Genomic DNA, 23177 nt, shown 5'->3' with positions numbered 1-23177 from the left:
AATTTTATTTTATTAGCTGTCATAAACAAAAGATTTAATCATTAACAGTTATTGTAATAAAACAGTCGTAAATCGTTCCTGGTCAGTATTTTATGTTTAATTTAGTGATTATAATTTTTGAATGAGAAATGTACTTGAAGTAATTCGACTACTTCCCCCGGCGATTATCTTTGAAATACATTATTAATGTAAAATTACACGATGTATAGTCGCGATCAAGTTTCCAATTAGATACAGTTTTAGTTTTGTTTTGGAGAAGAGTAACAAAAACAAGTTTTAATTTATAAAAGAACAAAGTATAATGAGAAGGGAAGATAGAATTATATGTTTAAGAAACGTTTTTTTTTTTTTATTTTACTATCTGAATAAGTTTCAAGAAGGTTTATTATTTGCATAACAGGTCGTGAAAAGAACAATACAAATTACAACAAGTGAAATTTAATCAATAGATAACATTATAAGGAGTTAATATTTAGTTGCTAATCTTTTTATAACATTAAACCATCGGTTTGTTCGATCAATTAATAAAATTACTTGAAACCTTACGGCATTTGTTTTTAAACGTTAAAATAATTGATCCTTATTTAAATACCTAATTATTCATATTCAGTGTTCCGATCAAACTTGTATATTATAAAACGAGGTGAAATCAAATTATTTTTATATTTTCTATATATAGCACCATTAACAATGTCGATTTATACTGCCGACATCTTGAATAGAGGAAATTGATTAAATCATTAAATTCATCTTGCTACAATCTCACTGTGTTTTCCGATTAGAATTTTGGAATTTAACATATATGAAAAATTGTAAATATCATACAGATATACATATAGAAAAACGAAACAAATGTTTCTTACCAGTGTACCACTCTTTCAACATATATTTTATTTTCATTTTATATGAAATTTATTTTAGTTATTCTCGTTAAGAGTAAAACTGAAAAGAAAATTGCCCACTAACATTTGCCCGTTACTTAGTTGCTTTCCCGCCAAATTACCAATGCCTCGACTCTCATGAATATTAAATTATTATTAAGAATTCTTTTAAAATATTTTACTCGTAATCCAAATTTTTGGAAGCTTCGCTTTATCGCAGATTTCTTAAGATTTTTCAAACGATTATAATTCTAAATAATATCATGACTTTCTGGCGGGAACAGTTAGCGGGTTGTATGTGGAGTGGGGGTTTGCTCGGCTTCTTAGGGCAGCAAGCGATCGGTCTACTACAGTGCATCGTCTGTTCCAGATCAGTCGTGCCTCCCTGTTCGTACAGTAAATTCTGTTCGAGTTGCAGCTTCGTGCAGTGGATGTAGACGGTAGTATTAAAAGGAACATTAAAAAGAGGAAGCCTGGATAGTTTCTGTATAAGCAGTACACAAGGAAATTCGGAGTGTTTTAATATACTATACGGGTTAGAAATATAGCCCGGTTTTCTCACGCCACGACGCGCGCGCCGGCCGAACGGTTGCTTTGTCTCCATACACACGAGAAATTTGAGGTGAGTAGCTATCAACGTCTTTCGCTGCTGTAAATAATATACATTCAATGAGTATTCATGGGGATGAAAGATCGAACAACTTGCAGATTAGTTTTTCAATAATTTTTTGGTGGTACTTTCAATTTAAACCGATTATTACTTACAGCATACTTATTCATTTACTTATATGTACAACGTGAGATCGTTGATGGACGCTACCACGATTCTGGCGTTGCCATGATTTGTCGATCATGGCGTCCCTTTCAACCAAGTGATGCTTTTACATTTAAGTTTAATAGTAATTCTCTTATATTATTAGTCTTTTTTATTGCAAATGAACGCTAAACGTGTTAATAACTTGACATAATCGTTTATTTTTATTTGTACTTATTCGTACAGAAATACGAATAATGTATGGTATGGATAATACTTTTGAAAATGGCGGGCGCGGAAATTTTAGAAAGCACTCTCTTATTGCTGTAAACGGTTGGGGTAAATTAATAAGAATACTTCATATAATTTCGCTGTTTGGTAAAAACTAGTAGCATTTTGTTTTCATACATACGTATTAATGAATCGCTCGTTATAAATAATTGTGCATAATTATTGTGGCAGAATTGTAACAATTAGACAACCAGTCATGAAACTGCTGTTTAACGATATTCAATACAAACGCATTTTCGAGGCGCGTAAATTGTTCTTTGTGTAGTGAAATTTTTATTTTATAATTTTACTTTTGTATGAATTTGCTATAAACTATACGTGTTATTTTTTTTATTGTAAAAATACATTTGAAAATTGGAATTAACTAATTTTTACGAGTTGATTTAAAGATCAATAAATATATATTTTCTGTATTCTCTTTCTGGGTATGTATATTATCCATATAACTTCAAAATATTGTAATCATGTTATCTTTGTTTTTGTTATACTTGTTCTTTTATATTGCAAATAAAGATTTCTGCATTTATGTTTAAAAAGAATAAGTATCTTTGATTATACATGAGCAGTTGTTTTAATATGATTAATTTTATAACGAGAGATAATTTATCTTCATCTTTCATAAGTTTTATATACAATTACTTGAAAACAATTCGTGAAATTGTACCCTAATATATCGATGATTTTACATTCGTCGAATACTTTTTTCATTCAATCTTAAACTTAGATAGCGAAAGAATTATTTCAGTGTGCTTGTTTAGTGCCTTTTTGTATTCACTAAACATAAATTATAAACTGTCTTGTATCTTTACATAAGTATTTATATTATACTAAAATTGTAATTGTGCAGTGATAAAGAGGATAAAAAATGTCAGATGATAATTCATCGCCCATCGTTGAAGAGCAAAAAAAGAAACGAGGTAGGCCGTCGAAAGGAGATAAAAATGCTGTCAAAGAACCTAAAAAACGAGGGAGACCTACTTTAGACAAAAATAATGCACTACGTGCTGCAAAGTCTGATAACGAAGATGAAGGATCACCTGTACCTGTTAAAAAGGGTAGAGGCCGGCCAAAAGGTTCTCACAAAAAGAAGGTGTGTATTAATTAATTTTTTTAGTTTTCTTAATTATCGCTTAAACAAACTATTAAAAGAACTCTTATAAACTGTTATATCGATGAGACTTATTTTCAGAAAGAAAACAAGTTGTATAAAGAGCGATTTTTGTTGCTCGTATTACCAAATTTGTAAAATGTGAACAATTATGTAGTAATTATATAATATGAATTAATTTTCAGCAATCTCCTAAAGGAACTTCTTCAGGACGTGGCCGTGGTAGACCAAAAAAGAAAGAAGAAAAACCAGAAAGTACTGGTGAAGAAGAAGATGAACAAGAGGAGGAGGAAGAGGAGGAAGAAGAGAATTAAATTAAATATAAAGAAATAATTTCAATGTATCACACTGATTCTTTGAAAGATTTTTAAAAATTGATAAATTTAAAGTTTTTAAGTTCGCTTTTTATATAATAATCTGCAGTTTGAAATAGTAAAGCGGTAACGTTATTTTTAAAACTGCTCAAGTTCGAATGAAATTATTAAAAAAAACGTAATTTGTAATGACTTATATCTGTGAAAAATGAATGAAATGCACATAAAACTTGCATTAAGAATATGTAATACGCTCCTTTCTAGTATTTACTTCGTGTTTTTATAATTATTATATTTTAAGTATCGAAACTAAATGTATAAATATTTTAATGAAAGAAACTTGAAAATTCAGATCTCATAAATTATGTTACACGATCCGGATTTACGCCGAATGATAGTATAGGTGTATTCCAAAGAGCATTAATTTTTGCCCTGTAAAGTAAAAAGTAACCAGCTTCGACACTTCTAACAAAGACCACTTTTCCTTTTGGACATGAGTTCTTATTGGTAGCCACAGTGATTAATTCCTTCTAAAGGACAAAAATTAATGTTCCCTGAGGTATAATAAGTCGAATTGTAAAAGTATTAAGAGTTAGGCGAATTTATTTACAATTTTCATATGGATAATTTTTTATTTGTTCAACATGAAACATTATTTGTGTACTTCAAATTATAATTTTTATGGAACAAATGTGCAACTAAAATTATTTATGTTTTATTCGTTATTCTAAATCTTTGCTCCAGACGTGAATTTTGCCTGCCTCTCATTAAGAATATTGTACTGATCATTTGACTGACAATCTCCGGTTTTTATGGAACTTGATTATTTTTCCCCCGTTCGTATATGCGTTCGAACGAATGAAATACTACGTTTAATTATTAAAAATAAACATTAGCCAGTAAGAAAGTATGTGTCTAATATTTTTCAATACTCTGATTTTTTATAAAACTTTACACACAAATAGAGTTGACAATTAGGTAATATTTCTTATTAGACACAGACCTCATAAAGATTGATTAAAATATGTGACTGAATATAACTAGTAATTCCTGCCCGAATTGATTTTCCCTACATATTGCTTTATGAAAGGACAAATTGAAAGAAACAAACTGTGTCATATATAAATATACACATGTATATATAATATGTGCAAGGATAAGTGAAAGCACAAACATGTATTCCTGAATTTGCATTATTTGTAGATGAATGCTACGATTTTGTCGTCAATCCGGACCGTATAAACGTACGCATATACTGTCTAAATGAATAAGGCAAATTTAAAAAAAAAAAAAAAATATATATAACGTATTATTAAATCATATTTGTTACCTTTTTTGCTCTGTATGTGTATCATGATTCGTAAAGTAAATAATTTCATAGATATAATGCTGTAAGAAATAAAAAAAAAATTAAAATACTAGTATGTATTATGTGCAAATAATGTCCTTTTTTAATTAAACTTGAATATGTAAACATGACGTTCTTGACGCAAGCATATGTGTGAATGTTAAATTTGTATTAAAGTAAATAAACTTATAAGGTACTCTCTTAATTCCTGTATACACTTTATATTTTAGTTAAAACTGTTTTTTACCTTGAGATTATAATTTTAACAAATATCTCTTCCTGATTAAAGGTTTGGGTTAGGGTGAGCATAAGAGAATATTTTATAATTAAGTTTAGACATTACACCAAACGAATGGAATGCAGTCATAAATATTTTTAAATTATTTATTTGAGAGAATTTTTTGAAGACAAATTTTTCATAATATTTGAAACTGTATGTACTTATTTCTTCTTTATCATAGATTATCTAATATTGTTATGTTTAATACTTTATAATACTACATGTGGAAAAACAAAATTTCAACATTTAGTGTTGCAACTTTTGAAAATTTCGTTTCACTAATATATGTTCGAAGGAAATGGATACATATGTAGAGTATTTAAAAAGTAAGATACAAGACGTGTAGGATTTACAGTGCTCGCCTAGAACAGTGAAAATTGTGTAATCAACATGGACCTTAAAATTAATCCCTCCATGTTGATTAGATACCTTTTGCACCTCTCTGTGAGTACTATAAGACCTTCAAGTATTCGATCTTATTTTTTACATACTCTGTGTATGTGTACGCATACACACACACATACACATATCACATAATTAGTTTTCAAAAGCACATAGTAAAAATTTTACACTTGGAACAAAACTGTTATAAACAGTATAGAGTGAATACTAATGATAAAATAATGTTTATTATTTTTGTTTTATCACATATATCTATTATGGAACTATTTTGCTAAGCATGAATTCAATTTGTGATTTATAACAAATAAAGTCAATTCTACTATAGTGCTATAGAATTTTTAATAAAACATTCTAATGTTTCAAAAAATGTTATTTTATAAAAAAACCTGTGGAATTTGATTTTGTTCTAACTTGAGAAACATATATACAACCTGGTGAAGCATCGAGTGAACATAAAAATCTAATAAATACTGTTATTTATAATCTAGTCAAACTGAAGACAATACGTTTTTAAATGACTATTTTCATTTTTATTAATGATTTCCAAAGAGTTCAGCATTTTCTTCTGTATCCATAGATTGATATCCTTGCTATGAAAAAAAATTATTTTGCGCTATCGATGAATTGATTAACATAGAAAGTAAAAGTATCATACATACACGCCTTTGATGGTTATTGTAACACTCCTCCAATAATTCAGTTTCCCAGTCGTCTTCTTCTTCTTCCCCAGGATCAAAATTGTACATTGGCATAAGTCTGTGCCTTAAGCGTTCCAATTTTCTTTTTCTTGATATAATTATCACCTTTAAAAGTATAGTATATTGTCGATAACGAGCATTATGTCGAGCGATACGAAAATATATAGATTCTGCTAATAAAAAAAAATTATGCTTTTTCCAAAAAAATGCTATGGATTAATAAAACTTTAAATATAATATTGCAATACAAACTGATCAACAAACTTAGACTATACTGCAAAAAGGTAATAATACCTAATGTAGAAATATTTATCCAAGCATTGTAATTTGATCATAATTTTTATTTTATGCTTTTGTTTCTGCAAATTAATATCAGAGAAAGATTATGATTTAAATACAAAAGTGATATCGCTACCCATACCACAGCTGATAATACAATAACAAAGACCACTACACCAAGTGGTACAAAAATGTATTCTATTCCATCTGGTGGACCAAATTCATCGAACGCTTCTGTTGTTGTAGACATATATATGCTGTTGCTTGAAGTATCAAATGAAACTAGTGTACTATTAGGCAATGATGTTGTGGCCTTAGAAACATTCCATAATTGTTGACTAGTTACACTTTCTTCCGTAGAATACATATATGTCTCGGATGGTTCGTCGGATATATTATTTGCCACTGTAGCGGTATAATTTTTGCTATTATTGAGTAACATCACAGATGTTACTGAACTCGTGGTGCTTGTTATATTCATGTCATTCATTGTTGTTAATCAAAGAACTGCATTTGATTTTATGAAAAACATGATTTTAATCCTAAAGAAATCTAAGCTTTCGACATTGTACAATATGACTTGTTTACTTTGTTCTACAAAAAACAGTAAACATAATGTGCAAGTGGTATAACATTAATTACTTCGTTACCGATATATTAATAACATTAATATATTATTGTATCAGACACTACTTTATTTTAATGTACTCTGAATAACCATAGTATGCTGCTAATATACCACTTTATCACACATTCATAGTTACAGAATGTAACTGGAATAAAATAGAGATTACATTTGTTGGTTTGGATTCGTAAACGAATAGATAACTATGCATCTTGATAAATTTTCGTTCTATACTATCAATAGAAAATCCGATAAGAATTTCACATCATTCGGGACAGAACGTAATTTGATTGTTATACATATGCTTCCGTTTAGAATCTTCTTGATTTTATATTTCCACTTGAAAACTATCAATCTTTTAGAACAAGAATACCAAGTAGTTGACAACGGAGTTGCATGTTTTTGTTTATTGGCTAATCATTACGGCAGATGGAGTTTTTTTGATACGTGACTTTTATTTTTTCCACAAATAAATTATAGACATTTTCTTGTCCAATTTAACATTTCATTTCTGTAATATCGCGATGCGATTTTGCGTTACTTCGAAGATGCACTCTCCATGCATCTGCATACTCTACGATACTCTACATGAATTACATGGAGCGAACTGCGAACTACAGTTATACTGTAAACAGTACGTATCGAACTGTGCCTTGTGCCTTACCCAAAACACAACAGTATCATCTATCGATGTGCTTATCGAGTTCTGTTCTATCGATTTTAATACGTAATACGTCAGATACGTCTTTCAATTACAATGTATACAAAAAGAATAAAAATGTTCGATCAAAACAGATTTTCTTGCGTAGAACGTGATTTTTGTTATCGATTAGAATTATCACTGTATTATTACTGGATATGTAAAATATGCGTATATGTGTACATATGCAGGACGTTTGCTACGTATTATTACCTACATATAGCATTATCTCGTAAATTAGTAACAAGACAAGAAGAAAATGGATAAAGGAAAAATTTTACTAATTTTGTTTAAGCAACATGGTAGCTGTAAATGTATACATACACATTATATTGTAAATAATGTACTGAAATATTAATATTAATGTAATTGATGTTTTATTTATGATTATAATTAATGTTTGTATATTAATATCGTTTATCGTATTTATTTAATATAGCATCGTTCCACGGATCCGGACATTTTTCTCATAATTCTCTGAAATAGTTAATACCTCAATGAATACACTACTTTTTATTAAATCATGCCTATAAAGAAGCTTTTAATAACTTATGTCTACAAGTATTTCGTATAAAAATTTATTTAGAAACAATATAAATAAACGCCCGAATTATTTCTGAAATTAAATTAGGTATCAAGGTACGACGAAAAGTTGTATACAAAAACAAATAAAAAAATTAACAAGTCACGATTATTATTATTCAGAAACATTTGTTCTGACGATAAATATAAATGGTACATCACTAAAACATGAACATTCATGAAAATTTATCCTTTTTAATGGCAAAGTCATGCTTTGGTACATTTTATACATTTTGTAAACAGTTCTTTTTTCTATTAAAGATTTTTAATTTGTTAAATTTTTAAAAAATTTAATCTACACAAGGACATTTAAATCTTATTTTCATTTCCAAATATTTAGATTGTCGTTCGTTATATTAGATAAAGATATTTCTAGTACATTTATGTAATCTAGAAATGATACTACAATATTTGTTTAGAAAAATATATTTTGGAAAATTACATAAAGTAGGATAATTGTGTTTTTACATGTGAAATGCATAATTCCCTTCTTTATTAATTTACCAGTATTAAGAATTATTTATGTAAAAAGTTCAACAGTATCTCTTTTATAAGTATTAGACCCTACAATAATAACAGAAATATTCAACATTTTTTTATATTAAAAATCAACAGAATTGCAATGCAATTTATATTCCATGATAAATACAGGTTGGTAGGAAAGAACAGAAAGTACTAAAAATATTTAACAAGAACTGTATTAATAAAAATTATTTTACTAATACTGAAAAATGGAAACTGCATTCAGCATTTGGAATAGAAAGCTAGAGTGCAAAAATTATCGTACATAAATTTTGGAATATATACAGTCTGGAAAAACCAGTATTACCGTTTCTTACAAATGTGATCCAAAAGAAGTTAAATTTTTATAGTTCCCATAATCATTATAATAAATAGTTTTCATTGCTTAACAATGTTTGTGTTCGAGATGTATTACAATTTTTATAGTGCTTACGCTATAAAATCATTTGTAGTTACAATTTGTTCCTAAATCTTAATACAATTAAGATAATTAAGTTCGTTGTCATATATCTCTGTACTTTGTTTAATAATTCATAATTTTCATTAACTTCTTCTTAATAAGAGAACTGCGCGAAACAAGAAATCAATATTAAGTGGTCGATGAAAGTAAGTTATTTTAATGTTATCATATTTGTAACACATTTATAACTATTAAATAAATTGTATGTATAATCATTCATTAATGTAAAGCTAAGTTTGTTTCTCAGAAATTCAGATCTATGAAGATGTAAAGAAATTTTAATTAAATCTTATAAATTCATCTTAGTAATCTTCTTTATCACATACAGCACTTTATTGTTTTTATAGAACCTTTATAAATTTTATTTTAAATTTTTTAGTCGTGATAACATATAAGAAGTTTTGTACCATTTATTTTTATGATATTGTTTCCAGCAGTTCTTTGATAGTACAGATCTACCGACATACAAAAATTTAGGAATTGTTTTCTCCATAATATGACGAGATGAAATTCAACAACACATTCATATATCCGTTGCATAGTTAAAAAGCTATCACCTGCGATGGATTTGTACAGTCTCCTATTGTCATTCTATACATAGCCATCTCAGTTATTCCATGGTAATGAACAAAAGCAGCAGCAATTACTAATACATGGAAAATTTGATGACTCTGAAACTAAATATTATAATATTTTAATAAAGCGGCAAATTATTAACTGGAAAATATGTTTGAAAGAATGTATAATTACCCAAATATCAAATTTGCCAGGGAAAAATCGTTCAGGTACTCTTAATGCATAAAACATTGCACCTAAGATATATAAACATCCCATTAATATTAACCATCCAAGGGAAGCTTGACTAATTGCTTTAAACCAACCCTCTGCAATGGCATAATGAACTGCTGGTATTACCTACAACAATTAAAGTTCCTCGATGCGATACTGTGCTTTGCGATGTAACTGATAATTTTTTGCTAGACGTTACGTATAATATATATATATATATTGTGTGTGTGTATGCCTTACCCCGCTAAGACCAAATCCCATAAAAACACCTGCTCTTAATGGTCTGTAACTTGGTTCACCAAATCGTTCCCATAATGATACGACAATACTTGTTACACCAAGTATTACGACCACAGATAAGTAAATAAGTTTAGGTTGATAATCACAGTAAAAACCATAATACAACCATGGTACAAAACTACCCATAATTAGCATAGCTATTCCACAATAATCAAGTTTTGAAAATAACTTTCCAACACATTCGCTGTGGCAGTGTACTGTATGAAAGGCAAATGACATTCCTAGACATATGATAGCACCAGCAAAGAATGTACCGAACACCAATTTTTCTTCCAATTGTATTTCTATAGGAGACTGTGTTATGAAAAATATAGCTATGCCAATAAATGCCACACATCCTGTATAACATATATTAGCATTCATTAGAAATTAATCAACATGTAAAGTAAAATTTTTGTTTGCACATACATATTTTAAACATATTGATTGTCAGAAGAATATGTGTAAATAAATAAGTAACAATTAATAAATAGTAGGTAAAATATTTGATAGTAATTATCATATTTAAAAATCTTACCAAGTAAATGAGTCCAAATATTTCCAGTTTCAGTATGAATTCGAAATATACTTTTAAAACAAGCATAAAATGATGGTAAAGGTGGTCTATGACCAGCATGTAAGAAATCATTATCTTGTAACCATCTTGGGAGATTTCTAAAGTGACATTGTTTCCACGATGCTTCCCACACCTTTAAAAATAATTATTAAGCAATAAGTTTTAAAAATTAATCTGATACTATAAATAAGCACGCCATACGCAATATTTACCTTGCGAACAAATTCTTCAGCTTGCTCTGCAGCATTATGTGCTAATGCACCAAGATCAATTTCATCGCTTAATACACCAGCTTTCAATACCTCTGTCATCTATAACACGATAGTTTATGGATGTCAGAAAAATCTTTAAAGGTAGAACAAATAATTCTAACTTTATATTATTAATAATCAATAGGATATTTAAATTTCAAGTTTGTAAATGCGATATAAATTTTATAATTACATACCTCGCAATCCAAAAGATGATCATCTTCTGGAGTAGAAGGTAAAGGACAGCCAACTCCATCTTCTTCTTCTGCCAAACAGCTTGCGTCGTCATCATCCAACAATTCTTTAACTTCATGCAAGCCTGGCACTTCGCTATTTAACGATACACGATCGCTCCATGGAATTCTATGACGAATTCCTGCTTCTGTTGTACTGTTTTCATCGCTCCCTTTGTCCTCAACGATGAAATCCTCGTAATGCAACATGGTTTTGAATTGTAATAAATACCTTCAAGTTTCTAGAAAAAGTACGAAACTATTATAAAATTACATTTGTACAATTTAAACATCGATATGAAATTTTAATTGATATTGTACATTAATGTAGATACATCTATAATATAATGGCAGATACAGAAGATTTTGTTATTAATAATTATTTATTTTTAATATAAATTAATTAATTCCAGTAGTATCTAAATGTAATGACAAGAATTAAAAGGAATAGAAAATTACACAATTACATAATGCTAGGTTCACAAGACTTACAGGACTTAAAATTGTGTAATTTGTTAAATTTCAAACGATCAACAACGTACCGAATAATGTTTAGGAAATAATAAGAACTTAAAAAGGTCATGACTTCTTATATAATGACATTACGATAAATATACACATACGTTTCGATAACTGCGGAAAAGAGAATGTTGACAATAATACGTTAATCTAAGTAAACTATAGATAATTGTTTACCATGAAATGATTAATTACTTTGAGAATTTACACGGTTTTTTGAAAAACAGAATTAGAGTAATAGTTCGATAAATACAGTGTTTGATTGACGATCGAATACAAGACATATTTAATACGTACCCGTCGCACGACAAATCTCCTAACTTTTACATTTACGTCGAGAAAATTTGAAGTTTCACCGTAATAAATAAACATAAATAATTCAAAACATGCTTTTAGTGGGTACAAACTATTTTATGCGACTACTAATTTTCAGTTGTTCATTGCCACGACAGATGTCGAAAATAGCCGAATACTAGATACCATACCACGTGTCAACATTTATATACCAGTTACAATCGCTGGTATGTACGTATATATGTATGTATGTACGCATACTTATTTTTCTACACTAACTTGTCATACACACGACGCATTGATGTGAATATTTATATTAAAATTAATTCAAAAGGAAAAATATTAATTCGATTTCCGTCATATTGTAATTCAGTTAAAGTGAATTTTGCTATGATGGTAAAATTTGAAAATATTATTTTCCCTGTGAACTTTGTTTTGTTATCTAAAATACAAAAGTTTACTTAAATATAGTGTAAAAAACTTGTAAGCTTATATAACTATTATCTCCATTTGTTAAACGTTGAATATAGATGTATGCATACATACATATAGATCTAACATTTAAAAATGTTAGACTCTCACAAGTTAATGTATACAGTCACTACGTGTATGTATTTTCCATTTAACGATACTTCTGGTTTATGTAGAATGTCGTTAACAGAGATGGGCAAAATTTAATTCGAATACTATAAAACGAAAGAACCAATGTGTAGTGATTTATTTATGACGTTTATTATTTAAAATATACACTACATCATATGCAGACCATGGAGTTTTTGACAGTTTGTCGAACCTTTTGTGTTTTCACTTTTAACAAAGAAGTATTAAAGTACGTAAAACTACGTGACCGTGAATCAAAGTATGTAATTGGTCCTCTACATTTTTGGTCAGAAATTGAATAAGATTCGTCACACGATTAAAAACTAAAGCCGTGTATCCATTTTCTTTATAGTCTTACAGTTTCACTCGTATTCACGAAATGTATATGTAATTAGTAACGGTATCTTGACATATGTCAAGATCGTGTCTTGATCAAGACTATATCGATGTTTTGTCATTTATAAATCGATTAACATCGATAGTAGTTGGTCGATACATTGATATTTTTTCATTTTTGTTATTCTGTGTTTTATTGTGATCCGATAATCGAACGTTCGAATAATCGACTGTAATCGGCGTTTTAATTTTTTAACAACGGATCAAGTCAAATATTTATAATGACAGAGTTAAAAAATAGAATGTATTCAAAATTCCTATACATCACAATTGTAGTTATGATGTACTGGTAAGTTAAAAAACAACCTATGTTGATAGTTGTTAACAAAATATAATGTTATTTATTTATATTAAAGGAAATTTTTAACACAGAAAAATTAATAGTTTTAAAATGACAATCTCATTTATACAGTTTAATATATTTGCAGGACAGTATCTATATTAACAGTATTTATAAACAAAGCTCTTTTATCCAGCAGTATTATAAACTTGGACGCACCACTTTTTGTAACATGGTGTCAATGTATAGTAAGTTTAATTATATATGCAACTTTTAGTAATTTATCAAAGTGTTTTCCAACATATATTAAGTTTTCGAACGGAAATCCATATAGTAAGGAAATATTTAGAAAGGTAATGATTATAATGTAAAACAATATTAATAAAAAGAATGAGTTTACAACTGTTATATTTATAGGTATTACCATTGTCTCTTTTATTTACTGGAATGATTGCAACTAATAATTTATGTTTAAAATATGTTGGTGTTGCGTTTTATTACGTGGGACGTTCATTAACAACAGTATTTAATGTTATTTTCACATATCTCATACTTGGTAAGAATATTTACTAAAAATGACAGTGTCAATGAATATAATGAATTATTATAATTTCACAGGTGAAAAGACTTCTATAAAGTGTATTGCATGCTGTGGATTTCTTGTGATTGGATTTTGGCTTGGTGTGGACCAGGAAAATATTGCAGGTTCTTTATCTATTGTAGGAACAATTTTTGGTGTACTTGGGTCATTAACACTTTCTCTGTATTCCATTCATGTGAAGCAAGTTCTCCCTAAACTAAACCAAGACATTTGGTTACTTTCTTATTACAACAATGCGTACAGTGTTATTATATTTCTTCCATTAATGGTAGCAAATGGAGAACACGTTGCAGTATATAATTATGATAAAATTGGATCCTTGTCTTTTTGGACTGCTATGACTATTGGTGGTATTTGTGGGTTTGCTATTGGCTATGTTACTGCGCTCCAAATAAAAATAACATCCCCTTTGACGCATAACATTAGTGGAACTGCTAAAGCTTGTGCGCAAACAGTTTTGGCAACTTATTGGTTCAATGAAGAAAAATCATTTATGTGGTGGACAAGTAATGCAATTGTGCTTAGTGCTAGTGCAATGTATGCCAGATTAAGACAACTAGATTTAAGCAAAGAATACAGAGAGGAAAGAAAACAGTTAAAACTGTAATAAAGTATGAACGAGAGAATGTAAAAATAAATATGTACTTTTATTTAAGTCTATATGCATTTAGAATAATTAAATTGTACAGTTATTTTATATGTGATGTACAAAAGTCTATAGTAATATGACTAGTGTAGATAGTATTTAAAATTTTATTGTATAAAAATTTGTATAAAAATAAGTAAATGAAAATAATTACGAATGAATTATTTTAATAAAATAATACGAATTACTGAATATATTATTTTTAATAGATGAGATAGAAAATAAATTTTAAAATCGTGATGCAAGACCACCTCCTCGGCTATCCGAATGACTTGACATTAAATCTTTTCTTTTTATGATAGCATTTACACTTTTTAATACTAAATCAGTATCTACGTACAGTGTTGGTACCATTGTATTTAATTGATTCCGTAGTAGAACACTTACAGAATGTTTCTGATCGCTTTCTACAGCAAGCCCATCTAATAAGAAATAGTACCTAAGGACAATAAAACTATTCATTAGAAGAATAATGTTTTCATCTCCATCATAATATAAAGTATATAATAGAATTTTTACCTTGGATATTCAATGGCTTCGGAAACATTTAATTCGCGCACTATAATATTATATAACAACTGTCCAATAATTAATGTATCATCCGTTCCAAATATTCCTCGCAAACCGCATAATGCTTTTTCACTATGAAAGATGATTGGCGCGAGCATAGTTAAACTGTTGTTTGTATCAGTCTTATCTAACAGGAACCCAGCATTTGACATGTGTCCAAGACCAAATGGCGCACTAAGCCCACTATAGTATATTTAAATTATTAATTTGTTAAATAATGTATATAGATAGATTGCAATACTAACGTTATAATACAAACATAAGTATCTTTCCAATCCATTGCCATGACTCCAGTATATTTTTCTTCCTCTGCTATAATTTATTATTTCATAAAATTGATACAGCTGTAAAATGTATATTATTGAATAAAGATAAAGATATGACAAATATTGCAAACCATGTTGTTTCAATTGCGACTGAATCGAAACAGAATGTATCAATGCTTCGGCTACACGAATTTGTGTTTCTGTTACAGATACATTTTCAGTAGATATTTTAAGATTTTTTAGAGATACAATCATTGACTCTAACAATGACATGTGTGGAGGATAATACACTGCATGCTTATAGAAGCTCGATTTCTTTGCTACATATACAAGAGGTTTATAATTTGCTAATTGTGTCAACAACTTTGAAAGTTGATCTTTGTCATGTAGGAGTTTTTGTGAAAAAGTTCCATTGTACAACACTGAAAAGAAGAAAAACAGGTAAGCAAATTTGAATTACAAAAAGTTGATAAAATTGTATAAAATTACAATTTCACTGTCGTCGATACAGTGAAAACACAACGTACCATTAATGCCATGTTCTGCTACAGCATTTAACATATCACCAAGCATATCTAATTTTAATATATCCCCTGCACTAAGGTGTCCATACAAAATTTCATAATTAACGTTTTTTGATACTTCGGTTGCCAATTCCTTTGATACAACAAATCCTTCTTTAGCTAAAGTTACAGAAGGCATGATAATTTCACTCCATGATAGTTTACCTTCTAAGGTATGTGCATATTTTAATCCTTGTAATACAGCTGGTATACGCATTTTACTTTGCGCAAAAGTACCTGATGTATAAATTACACAGACACTATGAAACATTTATAAATAAATTTGAACCATTTATTTTAAAAGTATTATCTAAATATATCTACCCCCGATCGTATTATTGGCAAAATCAATAATAACTGGATTTGTTTGCTCTTTATGGTTATATATCATGATATAGCCACCCCTAAAATTATAATTAGATGATTTAACAAATATTAATGCGGCTCCAAATATGACTTACCCACCAAGACCTGTTTTATGTGGTGCTACCACCGTCATACAAACTGTAGCTGCTATAGCTGCATCTACTGCATTCCCACCTTTTCTTAATATTTTAGTACCAATTTGTGAGCAATTTGTATAATCGGTTGCAACTGCACCATGAATTCCTGCATAATCCTAACTCAAAACGATATTGTATATGACTTTTATATGTATTTTTGTTACATTTCTATTTATAATGATGTATATACCTGAGGATGTTTCTCCGTGTAAAATATTTGTAAAATTAACGTTGTCGTAATAGAAATAGTCAAAATGGTAAAACAGCTTATAATGAATTTTAATCCATCTCCACAATATATACTTAACTTATGTTTATAACTTCTATTTTTTGTCAAGGGACATTCTTCTGTTGGACCTTTTAAAATTAAAGAGGTTTATCGTTACAGATTGTCTTACAATGAATTATGTATAATTAAAACAACAATAAAACCATATTACATATCATAAATACCCTCTTAATCTTAAATTATCTTAGATTAATAGTAACTTTATTTATTTAGTTAAATTACTAAGAGAAGATTTAGGTTAGTAAAGAAGATCTTAAAACTGGCAATTATTTATTGAAAATATTAGTTGTTATTGGTACTAAATTGAGTACACATGAGAAAAAAAAAAGAAAAAAACGGCAGCGATAATAACAAGTATTTATTACATATGACATATTTTCAAAAAGTTTTGTACAGAATTCATTAGTAATAATAATTGTAAGTACATATTAAAATTGACAAGGTTATGTTTAAATAAATAGTTTGACTTGTTTACAAAAAGTCGAATCGAACAATACTTACGAGAGTTATTGTAACGCATCATGAATACATAAATTAATTTGATTAAAGCAATTAAATATCAATAATGTTGCGTTACGGTGTTGAGAAAATATGCATTGTGTTTACCTAACTGTAAATTTGACCTGCTTTTCGTCTTGTAATACTTACGAAACATTAATTGAATACATATGGATAGTTGACAAAATTAAAAGAAGCGAAAACAAAATAATTATATACGAATTTTACATTGCGATACAATTAATAATAAGTATTGTAGAAATATTATCTAATATCGTATAATGTGTAATACAGCAATACGTATAAATTTTATACCATTTATAACTAATTGTTAAATGGTATTTTTGTCATTTGTCTGAATATAAAGATAAAATATGTAATAATATTTATGTAGCTATAGAAAGTAGTTATATGTATAAACTTGTTTATTTTCCAAGTACGTGTTTGTAAACAAAAATGTTTCCATGAAAGAGATGAGGATATTGAATGAAAAAAGGTACACTTATTGTTTGGAAGGTACATATTGCTAATAAAATATTGTATTATATAATTTTCTTTGGTATAATATATAAAAACAAATTAAAATGTCAACCGATATGTTAGAAATGTTAAAAGAACCAAGAATGATAAAAGTATGTGCACCAATGGTCAGATACAGCAAGTAAGTGATACAAAGGTTATTATGTATGTTCCATAGATATGTATTTGTTAAAGTAAATTTGAGTTAATAAAATTTAATTTTCTGACAGACTGCAATTTAGGACATTAGTAAGGAATTATGATTGCGACATATGTTTTACACCTATGATCTTAGCTGATTCGTTTATACGATCCGATAAAGCCAGGGATAATGAATTTTCAACCAATAATGAAGATAAACCATTAGTTGTTCAATTTGCCGCAAAAACTGTGAATGATTTTGTTAATGCAGCAGAAATGGTTGCCCCGTGAGTTTTCATTAAATATTGTTTTTCTGTGCAAATTTTGATATCTAACTAATGATTGCATTAACAGATATTGTAATGGTGTTGATCTAAATTGCGGCTGCCCTCAACGTTGGGCAATAAAAGAAGGATATGGAGCTGATATGCTTAAGAAACCACATCTTGTAAAAGACCTAATATATCAAGTTAGAAATCGAATACCAAATCCATTTACAGTATCTGTGAAAATACGATTGTTGAAAGATATTCGTAAAACCATTGAGTTTTGTCGAATTCTTGAAAAAGCAGGAGCTTCTTTTCTTACTATTCATGCTAGAACTCCTGAAATGAGAAACGAACCAATTGATATAGATAATTTAAAATTAGTAAGGGATAGCGTCAAGTTACCCCTCATTGCTAATGGAGATGCAAAAAATTTGGAAAATGCAGAAAACCTATTTATAGAAAGTAATTGCGAGGCAGTGATGTCTGCACGAGGGATTTTAACAAACCCAGCTTTATTTTCTGGTCATTCAATTACACCTCTAAGTTGTGTACAAAATTGGTTAGATATTACATCAATTATACCAACACAGTTTTTATGTTTTCATCATCACCTAGTATTTATGTTAGAAAAATTACTTCCAAAGAAAAGCAGGATGTGTTTCAATAGTTTACAAACCAAGCCAGCAGTATTAGAATTCTTAGAATATTATTACAGTATAAAACCGAATGTGAATCCGAAATTATCAGAACCTATTAAATGTACTTTTAATATTCCAAATATAAAATACAATAAGTATAATACAAATGACGAAGATGATTTATGTACTAATTTCTTGGGAAATATATTTGCAGAATCATAAGTTAATTTATTTGTGTTTCATATATTTATATAATATAATTAATAATGATGTAGGAAAATTAATATTTAACAGAAACAAATTGTTTCAAATATGATTAAAATGAAGCGGTATTAAATAGTTTCGAATTACGAACGCTAGGTGCGCTTCATTCCAAACACGATGTGTATGTGAAACATATTATTTTATAACCGCGAAATTTCTGACACTTCCGAAACTTTTTAATACTTGGTTTTAATTGAAAAAAGTGAAAAATGCATTTAATAAATGAAAAATAAGGAGGAGCATGTAGCAGTTTGTTGCAACAATATGAAGAATTTTGAATTGAGACTATATGACTTTCGGACCCTAACACATAATGGTAATATTTCATAAAATTTATTTTAAATTTCATAATTTTAAGTAATCTACTTCCTTACTGAAAAATTAAATACTATACCATTATAACATTTTAATAACATTTTCACTAAATGTTTCTTTTTAATATTTCATAAATATTTGTATAGTAAGAAATATACATATTTGTAAATATTTGTAACAATATTATGTGAGAAAATTTTGTTTTTATATTTACATGTAAGATTCGATCTTTCGCACCCAGTCAAAGAGGAAAGCGTCCATTACTCTCTGATGTATCCAATAATACATCTTTTTCTCCAATTGTGCCGCAAGTACATCAGGCAAAGAAAAAGGTTTGCCGTAATATCAGAGATGTAAAAATACCAGAATGTAAAGCTATTGCTCTTACAGCTGATGATGTTCAAGCGACGCAGGAAGTAATTTCTGAACATGTAGTTATTTTTATTTCTTTTACAACATTATTTATAATATAATTTATATAAAGTTTGTAATCCTATACTTAATAAAAAAATACCATTGAGCTTATAGGAAGAAAAAGTGAAGAAGCTTCTTAGTAAACCATTCAAGATACCAATCCCTGGTTATCAGCTGTCAGGTCGTGCATTAGGTACGCATCTGTCTGGTCCTCGCAGACCGTTACATGATCCTGATGAAGCTAATGCACTTATTGTTTATTCACCACCTAAATTATCCGAACACGATAGACTGAAGTTAGATCAGTGAGTATAAAACATTTTGCCTTAAACATCGATGAATTGTTCATAATTAAACATATTGTACATGTTTTAGATCTAAACAGCTTGTACATGTCGTGGTAGATCCTTTATTATGTAATATTTTAAGACCTCACCAAAGGGAAGGTGTTAAGTTTATGTATGAATGTGTAACAGGAAAACGTATAGAAGGTGCTTATGGATGTATTATGGCAGATGAAATGGGTCTTGGGAAAACTTTACAATGCATAACTCTTTTATGGACTTTATTAAAACAAGGTGAATTATTATTACATTGTATAGAAACTGTAATTAAATTGTAAATTCAAAGTTAATTTCTAATGATATTTTAAAGGACCCGAAGCTAAACCACTTATAGAGAAGGCTATTATTGTTGCACCAAGTTCTTTAGTTAAAAATTGGTACAACGAGATTTTTAAGTGGTTAAAAAATAGAGTACAACCGTTAGCCATTGATGGTGGAAATAAAGCAGATATTGATGTAAAACTTACAGGTTTCATGAAAACTTACGGTCGTAGGTGCGCTAATCCTATTTTAATAGTGAGCTATGAAACTTTTCGTTTACATGCACATGTTCTCCACCAAGATGAAGTAGGACTCGTACTATGTGACGAAGGTCATCGTTTAAAAAACTCAGAGAATCAAACATATCAAGCGCTTATAAATTTGAAGGCTAAAAGAAGAGTGTTACTTAGCGGAACGCCTATCCAAAATGATCTTTTAGAATATTTTTCTCTTGTACATTTTGTCAATCAAGGATTATTAGGAACTGCACAGGTATATTATCAGTTTAAAAAAAATTAAAAGCATTCTGTTCGGTCGGTCAACAATTTAAATCATATTGTAATTTCATTTAGGAATTCCGAAAACAATTTGAAATACCAATTTTACGAGGGCAAGATGCAGCTGCAACGGACGCTGAACGCAATCTTGCTCAAGAACGTTTATCAAAATTAATAACTATTGTTAATAAATGCCTCATTAGACGTACTAGCGCTTTACTTTCTAAATATTTACCATTGAAACACGAGCTTGTAGTTTGTATAAAAATGGGGAAATTACAGACTGATCTTTATAAAAGTTTTATACAAAGCGATAGTATAAAAAAATCAATGGAAGGTTTGTTATTATTGATTTTTTATTGTACCATAAATTATTTTTAAATTTCACTGATGTATGTTCATTTACTCTTTACAGAGGATTCTGAAGGTTCTAAAAAAGGAAGCAGTCTTTCTGCAATCACGCTTTTGAAAAAGTTGTGCAATCATCCTGATTTAGTTTATGATAAAATATTGAAAAAAACCGAAGGATTTGAAAATGCTGCAAGCTTGTTGCCATCGAATTATAGTACCAAGTGTGTATTACCAACATTTATTAACACAATGAAACGTACCATTATTTTTGCCTTCATAATTCTACTTCTAGAGAAATTTTACCCGAATTATCCGGAAAATTAATGGTATTAGATTGTCTTTTGGCATCTATCAAGACAACAACAAATGATAAAATTGTATTGGTATCGAATTATACACAAACTCTTGACCTCTTCGAAAAACTGTGTCATAAACGGTGCTATAATTACGTTAGACTCGATGGTACAATGACTATCAAAAAAAGGGCGAAAGTAGTAGAAAAGTTTAACAACCAAGACAGCAATGACTTTATTTTCATGCTTAGTTCTAAAGCTGGTGGTTGTGGATTAAATCTTATTGGTGCAAATCGTCTAGTGATGTTTGATCCAGATTGGAATCCAGCAAATGATGATCAAGCTATGGCCAGAGTGTGGAGAGATGGCCAAAAAAAGCCATGTTTTGTATACCGTTTTCTTTGTGTATGTAACACAGTCTTACAATTTCTTTTAGTTTTTACACTGTTTAAATTTTCATTTAACTGTTGTAGACTGGTACTATCGAAGAAAAGATTTTTCAAAGACAAGCACATAAAAAGGCCTTAAGTTCAACGGTCGTTGATCAAGAAGAAGACGTTGCAAGACATTTTACGTTAAACGATTTGCGAGATTTGTTTAAATTGGAAGAAGATACGATATCAGATACTCATGCAAAGTACGTAGGAAATAATTCAAAATTATAAACATCTACCATATATGTATAAGTGATATAATTAAATTAATTTTCGTGATTATTTTTAGATTCAAATGCAAAAGGTGCATTAATGGTATAGAAGTGACAGGACCACCCGAGCAATCGGATTGCAATTCTGATTTGTCAGATTGGAGGCACGCTCATAATCCCCGAACTTTGCCAGATTTATCACTACGGCAATGTTGGTCAAGTGGAATTTCTTTTGTTTTTCATAATCGTTCACACGACAAGTAAAATAAAATTACAAGTTTTTCTTATTTTTTCTGTTTACACCGGCACACGATTCTATGCAAAAGTTATTGAAATGTCCATTTAATGCATAGAATATTTATAAACTAATTTGCAACCTAAGAAAAGTATATCCTTAAACGAAAGCCTTAAATCCGTTCAATGTTAATATTTGAACCAATGTTGTTTTGTAAAAATACGTAACTGTAATTTATTGTAAGTATTATGTAGTTTTAAAGGAAAGATCGAACAGTATGAAATTTGCACATACATATCTAGGGAACACGTATACGAGAAAGTTTTCGTTTACAGAGATTTTGGATGGTATATAGTATAGTATATGTATATTAAAAATTTTTGTATTCATAAATGCTGTTTTGTAATTTACTACGAAAAAAATACTATGAAATCTGAAATCAAAATGTTAAATTGTAATTTCCCAAAAAGATTATTTATATACACTTGCTCTTTGATAAATTTGCAAATAAATGCGGTAAGATATGAAACCGAGGAAAAATGGTGAAACGACGAGAAACCTATTCCAACGTGAGAGTAAAGTATATTTCGAA

At 28.9% G+C, this 23177-nt stretch overlaps 6 protein-coding genes across 11 annotated transcripts; 3 read left to right on the top strand and 3 right to left on the bottom strand.

Moving 5' to 3' along the window:
* Positions 1–1222: 1222 nt before the first annotated feature.
* On the top strand, positions 1223–3348 carry LOC122394806 (high mobility group protein I-like). Of its 2 annotated transcripts, none has more exons than XM_043391944.1 (3): positions 1223–1503; positions 2774–3016; positions 3220–3348. In XM_043391944.1, exons 2-3 carry the CDS (start codon positions 2792–2794, stop codon positions 3346–3348), a joined length of 354 nt encoding a protein of 117 aa, XP_043247879.1. In that variant the 5' UTR covers positions 1223–1503; positions 2774–2791. The 2 variants fall into 2 exon arrangements, with proteins under 2 accessions (XP_043247879.1, XP_043247881.1); XM_043391946.1 differs by lacking the exon at positions 1223–1503 and adding an exon at positions 2266–2351.
* Positions 3349–5770: 2422 nt separating this feature from the next.
* LOC122394799 (uncharacterized protein C3orf18 homolog) lies at positions 5771–7922 on the bottom strand. Of its 2 annotated transcripts, none has more exons than XM_043391936.1 (3): positions 6492–7922; positions 6038–6181; positions 5771–5968 (listed from the first exon to the last, which is right to left on the bottom strand). In XM_043391936.1, exons 1-3 carry the CDS (start codon positions 6843–6845, stop codon positions 5912–5914), a joined length of 555 nt encoding a protein of 184 aa, XP_043247871.1. In that variant the 5' UTR covers positions 6846–7922; the 3' UTR covers positions 5771–5911. The 2 variants fall into 2 exon arrangements, with proteins under 2 accessions (XP_043247871.1, XP_043247872.1); XM_043391937.1 differs by having other exon boundaries at positions 6498–7920.
* Positions 7923–8078: 156 nt separating this feature from the next.
* On the bottom strand, positions 8079–13072 carry LOC122394774 (adiponectin receptor protein). Of its 2 annotated transcripts, none has more exons than XM_043391899.1 (8): positions 12940–13072; positions 11338–11615; positions 11102–11200; positions 10851–11022; positions 10274–10671; positions 9995–10159; positions 9802–9921; positions 8079–8157 (listed from the first exon to the last, which is right to left on the bottom strand). In XM_043391899.1, the coding sequence occupies exons 2-8, from the start codon at positions 11581–11583 to the stop codon at positions 8107–8109; spliced, it is 1251 nt and encodes a 416-aa protein (XP_043247834.1). In that variant the 5' UTR covers positions 11584–11615; positions 12940–13072; the 3' UTR covers positions 8079–8106. The 2 variants fall into 2 exon arrangements, with proteins under 2 accessions (XP_043247834.1, XP_043247833.1); XM_043391898.1 differs by lacking the exon at positions 12940–13072 and adding an exon at positions 12190–12393.
* Positions 13073–13337: 265 nt separating this feature from the next.
* LOC122394781 (GDP-fucose transporter 1) lies at positions 13338–14721 on the top strand. The gene is made up of 4 exons (XM_043391905.1): positions 13338–13471; positions 13611–13815; positions 13880–14018; positions 14081–14721. Exons 1-4 carry the CDS (start codon positions 13404–13406, stop codon positions 14668–14670), a joined length of 1002 nt encoding a protein of 333 aa, XP_043247840.1. The 5' UTR covers positions 13338–13403; the 3' UTR covers positions 14671–14721.
* Positions 14722–14937: 216 nt separating this feature from the next.
* On the bottom strand, positions 14938–17591 carry LOC122394765 (glutathione hydrolase 7-like). The gene is made up of 9 exons (XM_043391882.1): positions 17402–17591; positions 16802–16968; positions 16570–16727; positions 16433–16512; positions 16073–16345; positions 15677–15967; positions 15525–15591; positions 15229–15462; positions 14938–15148 (listed from the first exon to the last, which is right to left on the bottom strand). Exons 1-9 carry the CDS (start codon positions 17421–17423, stop codon positions 14938–14940), a joined length of 1503 nt encoding a protein of 500 aa, XP_043247817.1. The 5' UTR covers positions 17424–17591.
* A 262-nt stretch (positions 17592–17853) lies between these two features.
* On the top strand, positions 17854–22881 carry LOC122394753 (DNA repair and recombination protein RAD54-like). 3 transcript variants are annotated; one of them, XM_043391856.1, is made up of 12 exons: positions 17854–18059; positions 18148–18345; positions 18413–18527; positions 19766–19975; positions 20073–20263; positions 20334–20536; positions 20613–21055; positions 21136–21397; positions 21476–21632; positions 21704–22109; positions 22178–22341; positions 22428–22881. In XM_043391856.1, the coding sequence occupies exons 1-12, from the start codon at positions 17983–17985 to the stop codon at positions 22612–22614; spliced, it is 2613 nt and encodes an 870-aa protein (XP_043247791.1). In that variant the 5' UTR covers positions 17854–17982; the 3' UTR covers positions 22615–22881. The 3 variants fall into 3 exon arrangements, with proteins under 3 accessions (XP_043247791.1, XP_043247794.1, XP_043247793.1); XM_043391859.1 differs by lacking the exons at positions 17854–18059; positions 18148–18345; positions 18413–18527 and adding an exon at positions 19280–19545 and having other exon boundaries at positions 19766–19960; positions 22428–22878; XM_043391858.1 differs by lacking the exons at positions 17854–18059; positions 18148–18345; positions 18413–18527 and adding an exon at positions 19280–19545 and having other exon boundaries at positions 22428–22878.
* The last annotated feature ends 296 nt before the right edge of the window (positions 22882–23177 follow it).

This window comes from Colletes gigas, unplaced genomic scaffold (genome assembly GCF_013123115.1).
Source record: "Colletes gigas isolate AHSC1104 unplaced genomic scaffold, ASM1312311v1 Colletes_gigas_Sc00004, whole genome shotgun sequence".
NCBI lineage: Eukaryota > Metazoa > Arthropoda > Insecta > Hymenoptera > Colletidae > Colletes > Colletes gigas.
The sequence above is the reverse complement of the archived record's forward strand: the minus strand, read 5'-3'. Positions and strand labels throughout refer to the sequence as shown.

What these genes read in the sequence shown, in the direction of transcription:
- LOC122394806 (XM_043391944.1), top strand. Translation starts at nt 2,792, where the DNA reads ATGTCAGATGATAATTCATCGCCCATCGTTGAAGAGCAAAAAAAGAAA. An exon ending in AAGGTTCTCACAAAAAGAAG is followed by an intron (nt 3,017 to 3,219) that starts GTGTGTATTAAT and finishes ATTAATTTTCAG; the next exon opens with CAATCTCCTAAAGGAACTTC.
- LOC122394799 (XM_043391936.1), bottom strand. Translation starts at nt 6,845, where the DNA reads ATGAATGACATGAATATAACAAGCACCACGAGTTCAGTAACATCTGTG. An exon ending in TATTATCAGCTGTGGTATGG is followed by an intron (nt 6,182 to 6,491) that starts GTAGCGATATCA and finishes ATACTTTTAAAG; the next exon opens with GTGATAATTATATCAAGAAA. An exon ending in ACAATAACCATCAAAGGCGT is followed by an intron (nt 5,969 to 6,037) that starts GTATGTATGATA and finishes TTTTTTTCATAG; the next exon opens with CAAGGATATCAATCTATGGA.
- LOC122394774 (XM_043391899.1), bottom strand. Translation starts at nt 11,583, where the DNA reads ATGTTGCATTACGAGGATTTCATCGTTGAGGACAAAGGGAGCGATGAA. An exon ending in TATTTGGACTCATTTACTTG is followed by an intron (nt 10,672 to 10,850) that starts GTAAGATTTTTA and finishes TATGTTATACAG; the next exon opens with GATGTGTGGCATTTATTGGC. An exon ending in ACTGTACAAATCCATCGCAG is followed by an intron (nt 8,158 to 9,801) that starts GTGATAGCTTTT and finishes TAACTATTTCAG; the next exon opens with AGAATTATGAGAAAAATGTC.
- LOC122394781 (XM_043391905.1), top strand. Translation starts at nt 13,404, where the DNA reads ATGACAGAGTTAAAAAATAGAATGTATTCAAAATTCCTATACATCACA. An exon ending in ATTGTAGTTATGATGTACTG is followed by an intron (nt 13,472 to 13,610) that starts GTAAGTTAAAAA and finishes ATATATTTGCAG; the next exon opens with GACAGTATCTATATTAACAG. An exon ending in GTAAGGAAATATTTAGAAAG is followed by an intron (nt 13,816 to 13,879) that starts GTAATGATTATA and finishes TTATATTTATAG; the next exon opens with GTATTACCATTGTCTCTTTT.
- LOC122394765 (XM_043391882.1), bottom strand. Translation starts at nt 17,423, where the DNA reads ATGATGCGTTACAATAACTCTC. An exon ending in CATAAAACAGGTCTTGGTGG is followed by an intron (nt 16,513 to 16,569) that starts GTAAGTCATATT and finishes TTATAATTTTAG; the next exon opens with GGGTGGCTATATCATGATAT. An exon ending in GTCGCAATTGAAACAACATG is followed by an intron (nt 15,592 to 15,676) that starts GTTTGCAATATT and finishes AATAAATTATAG; the next exon opens with CAGAGGAAGAAAAATATACT.
- LOC122394753 (XM_043391856.1), top strand. Translation starts at nt 17,983, where the DNA reads ATGTCAACCGATATGTTAGAAATGTTAAAAGAACCAAGAATGATAAAA. An exon ending in ATGGACTTTATTAAAACAAG is followed by an intron (nt 20,537 to 20,612) that starts GTGAATTATTAT and finishes GATATTTTAAAG; the next exon opens with GACCCGAAGCTAAACCACTT. An exon ending in GATTATTAGGAACTGCACAG is followed by an intron (nt 21,056 to 21,135) that starts GTATATTATCAG and finishes AATTTCATTTAG; the next exon opens with GAATTCCGAAAACAATTTGA.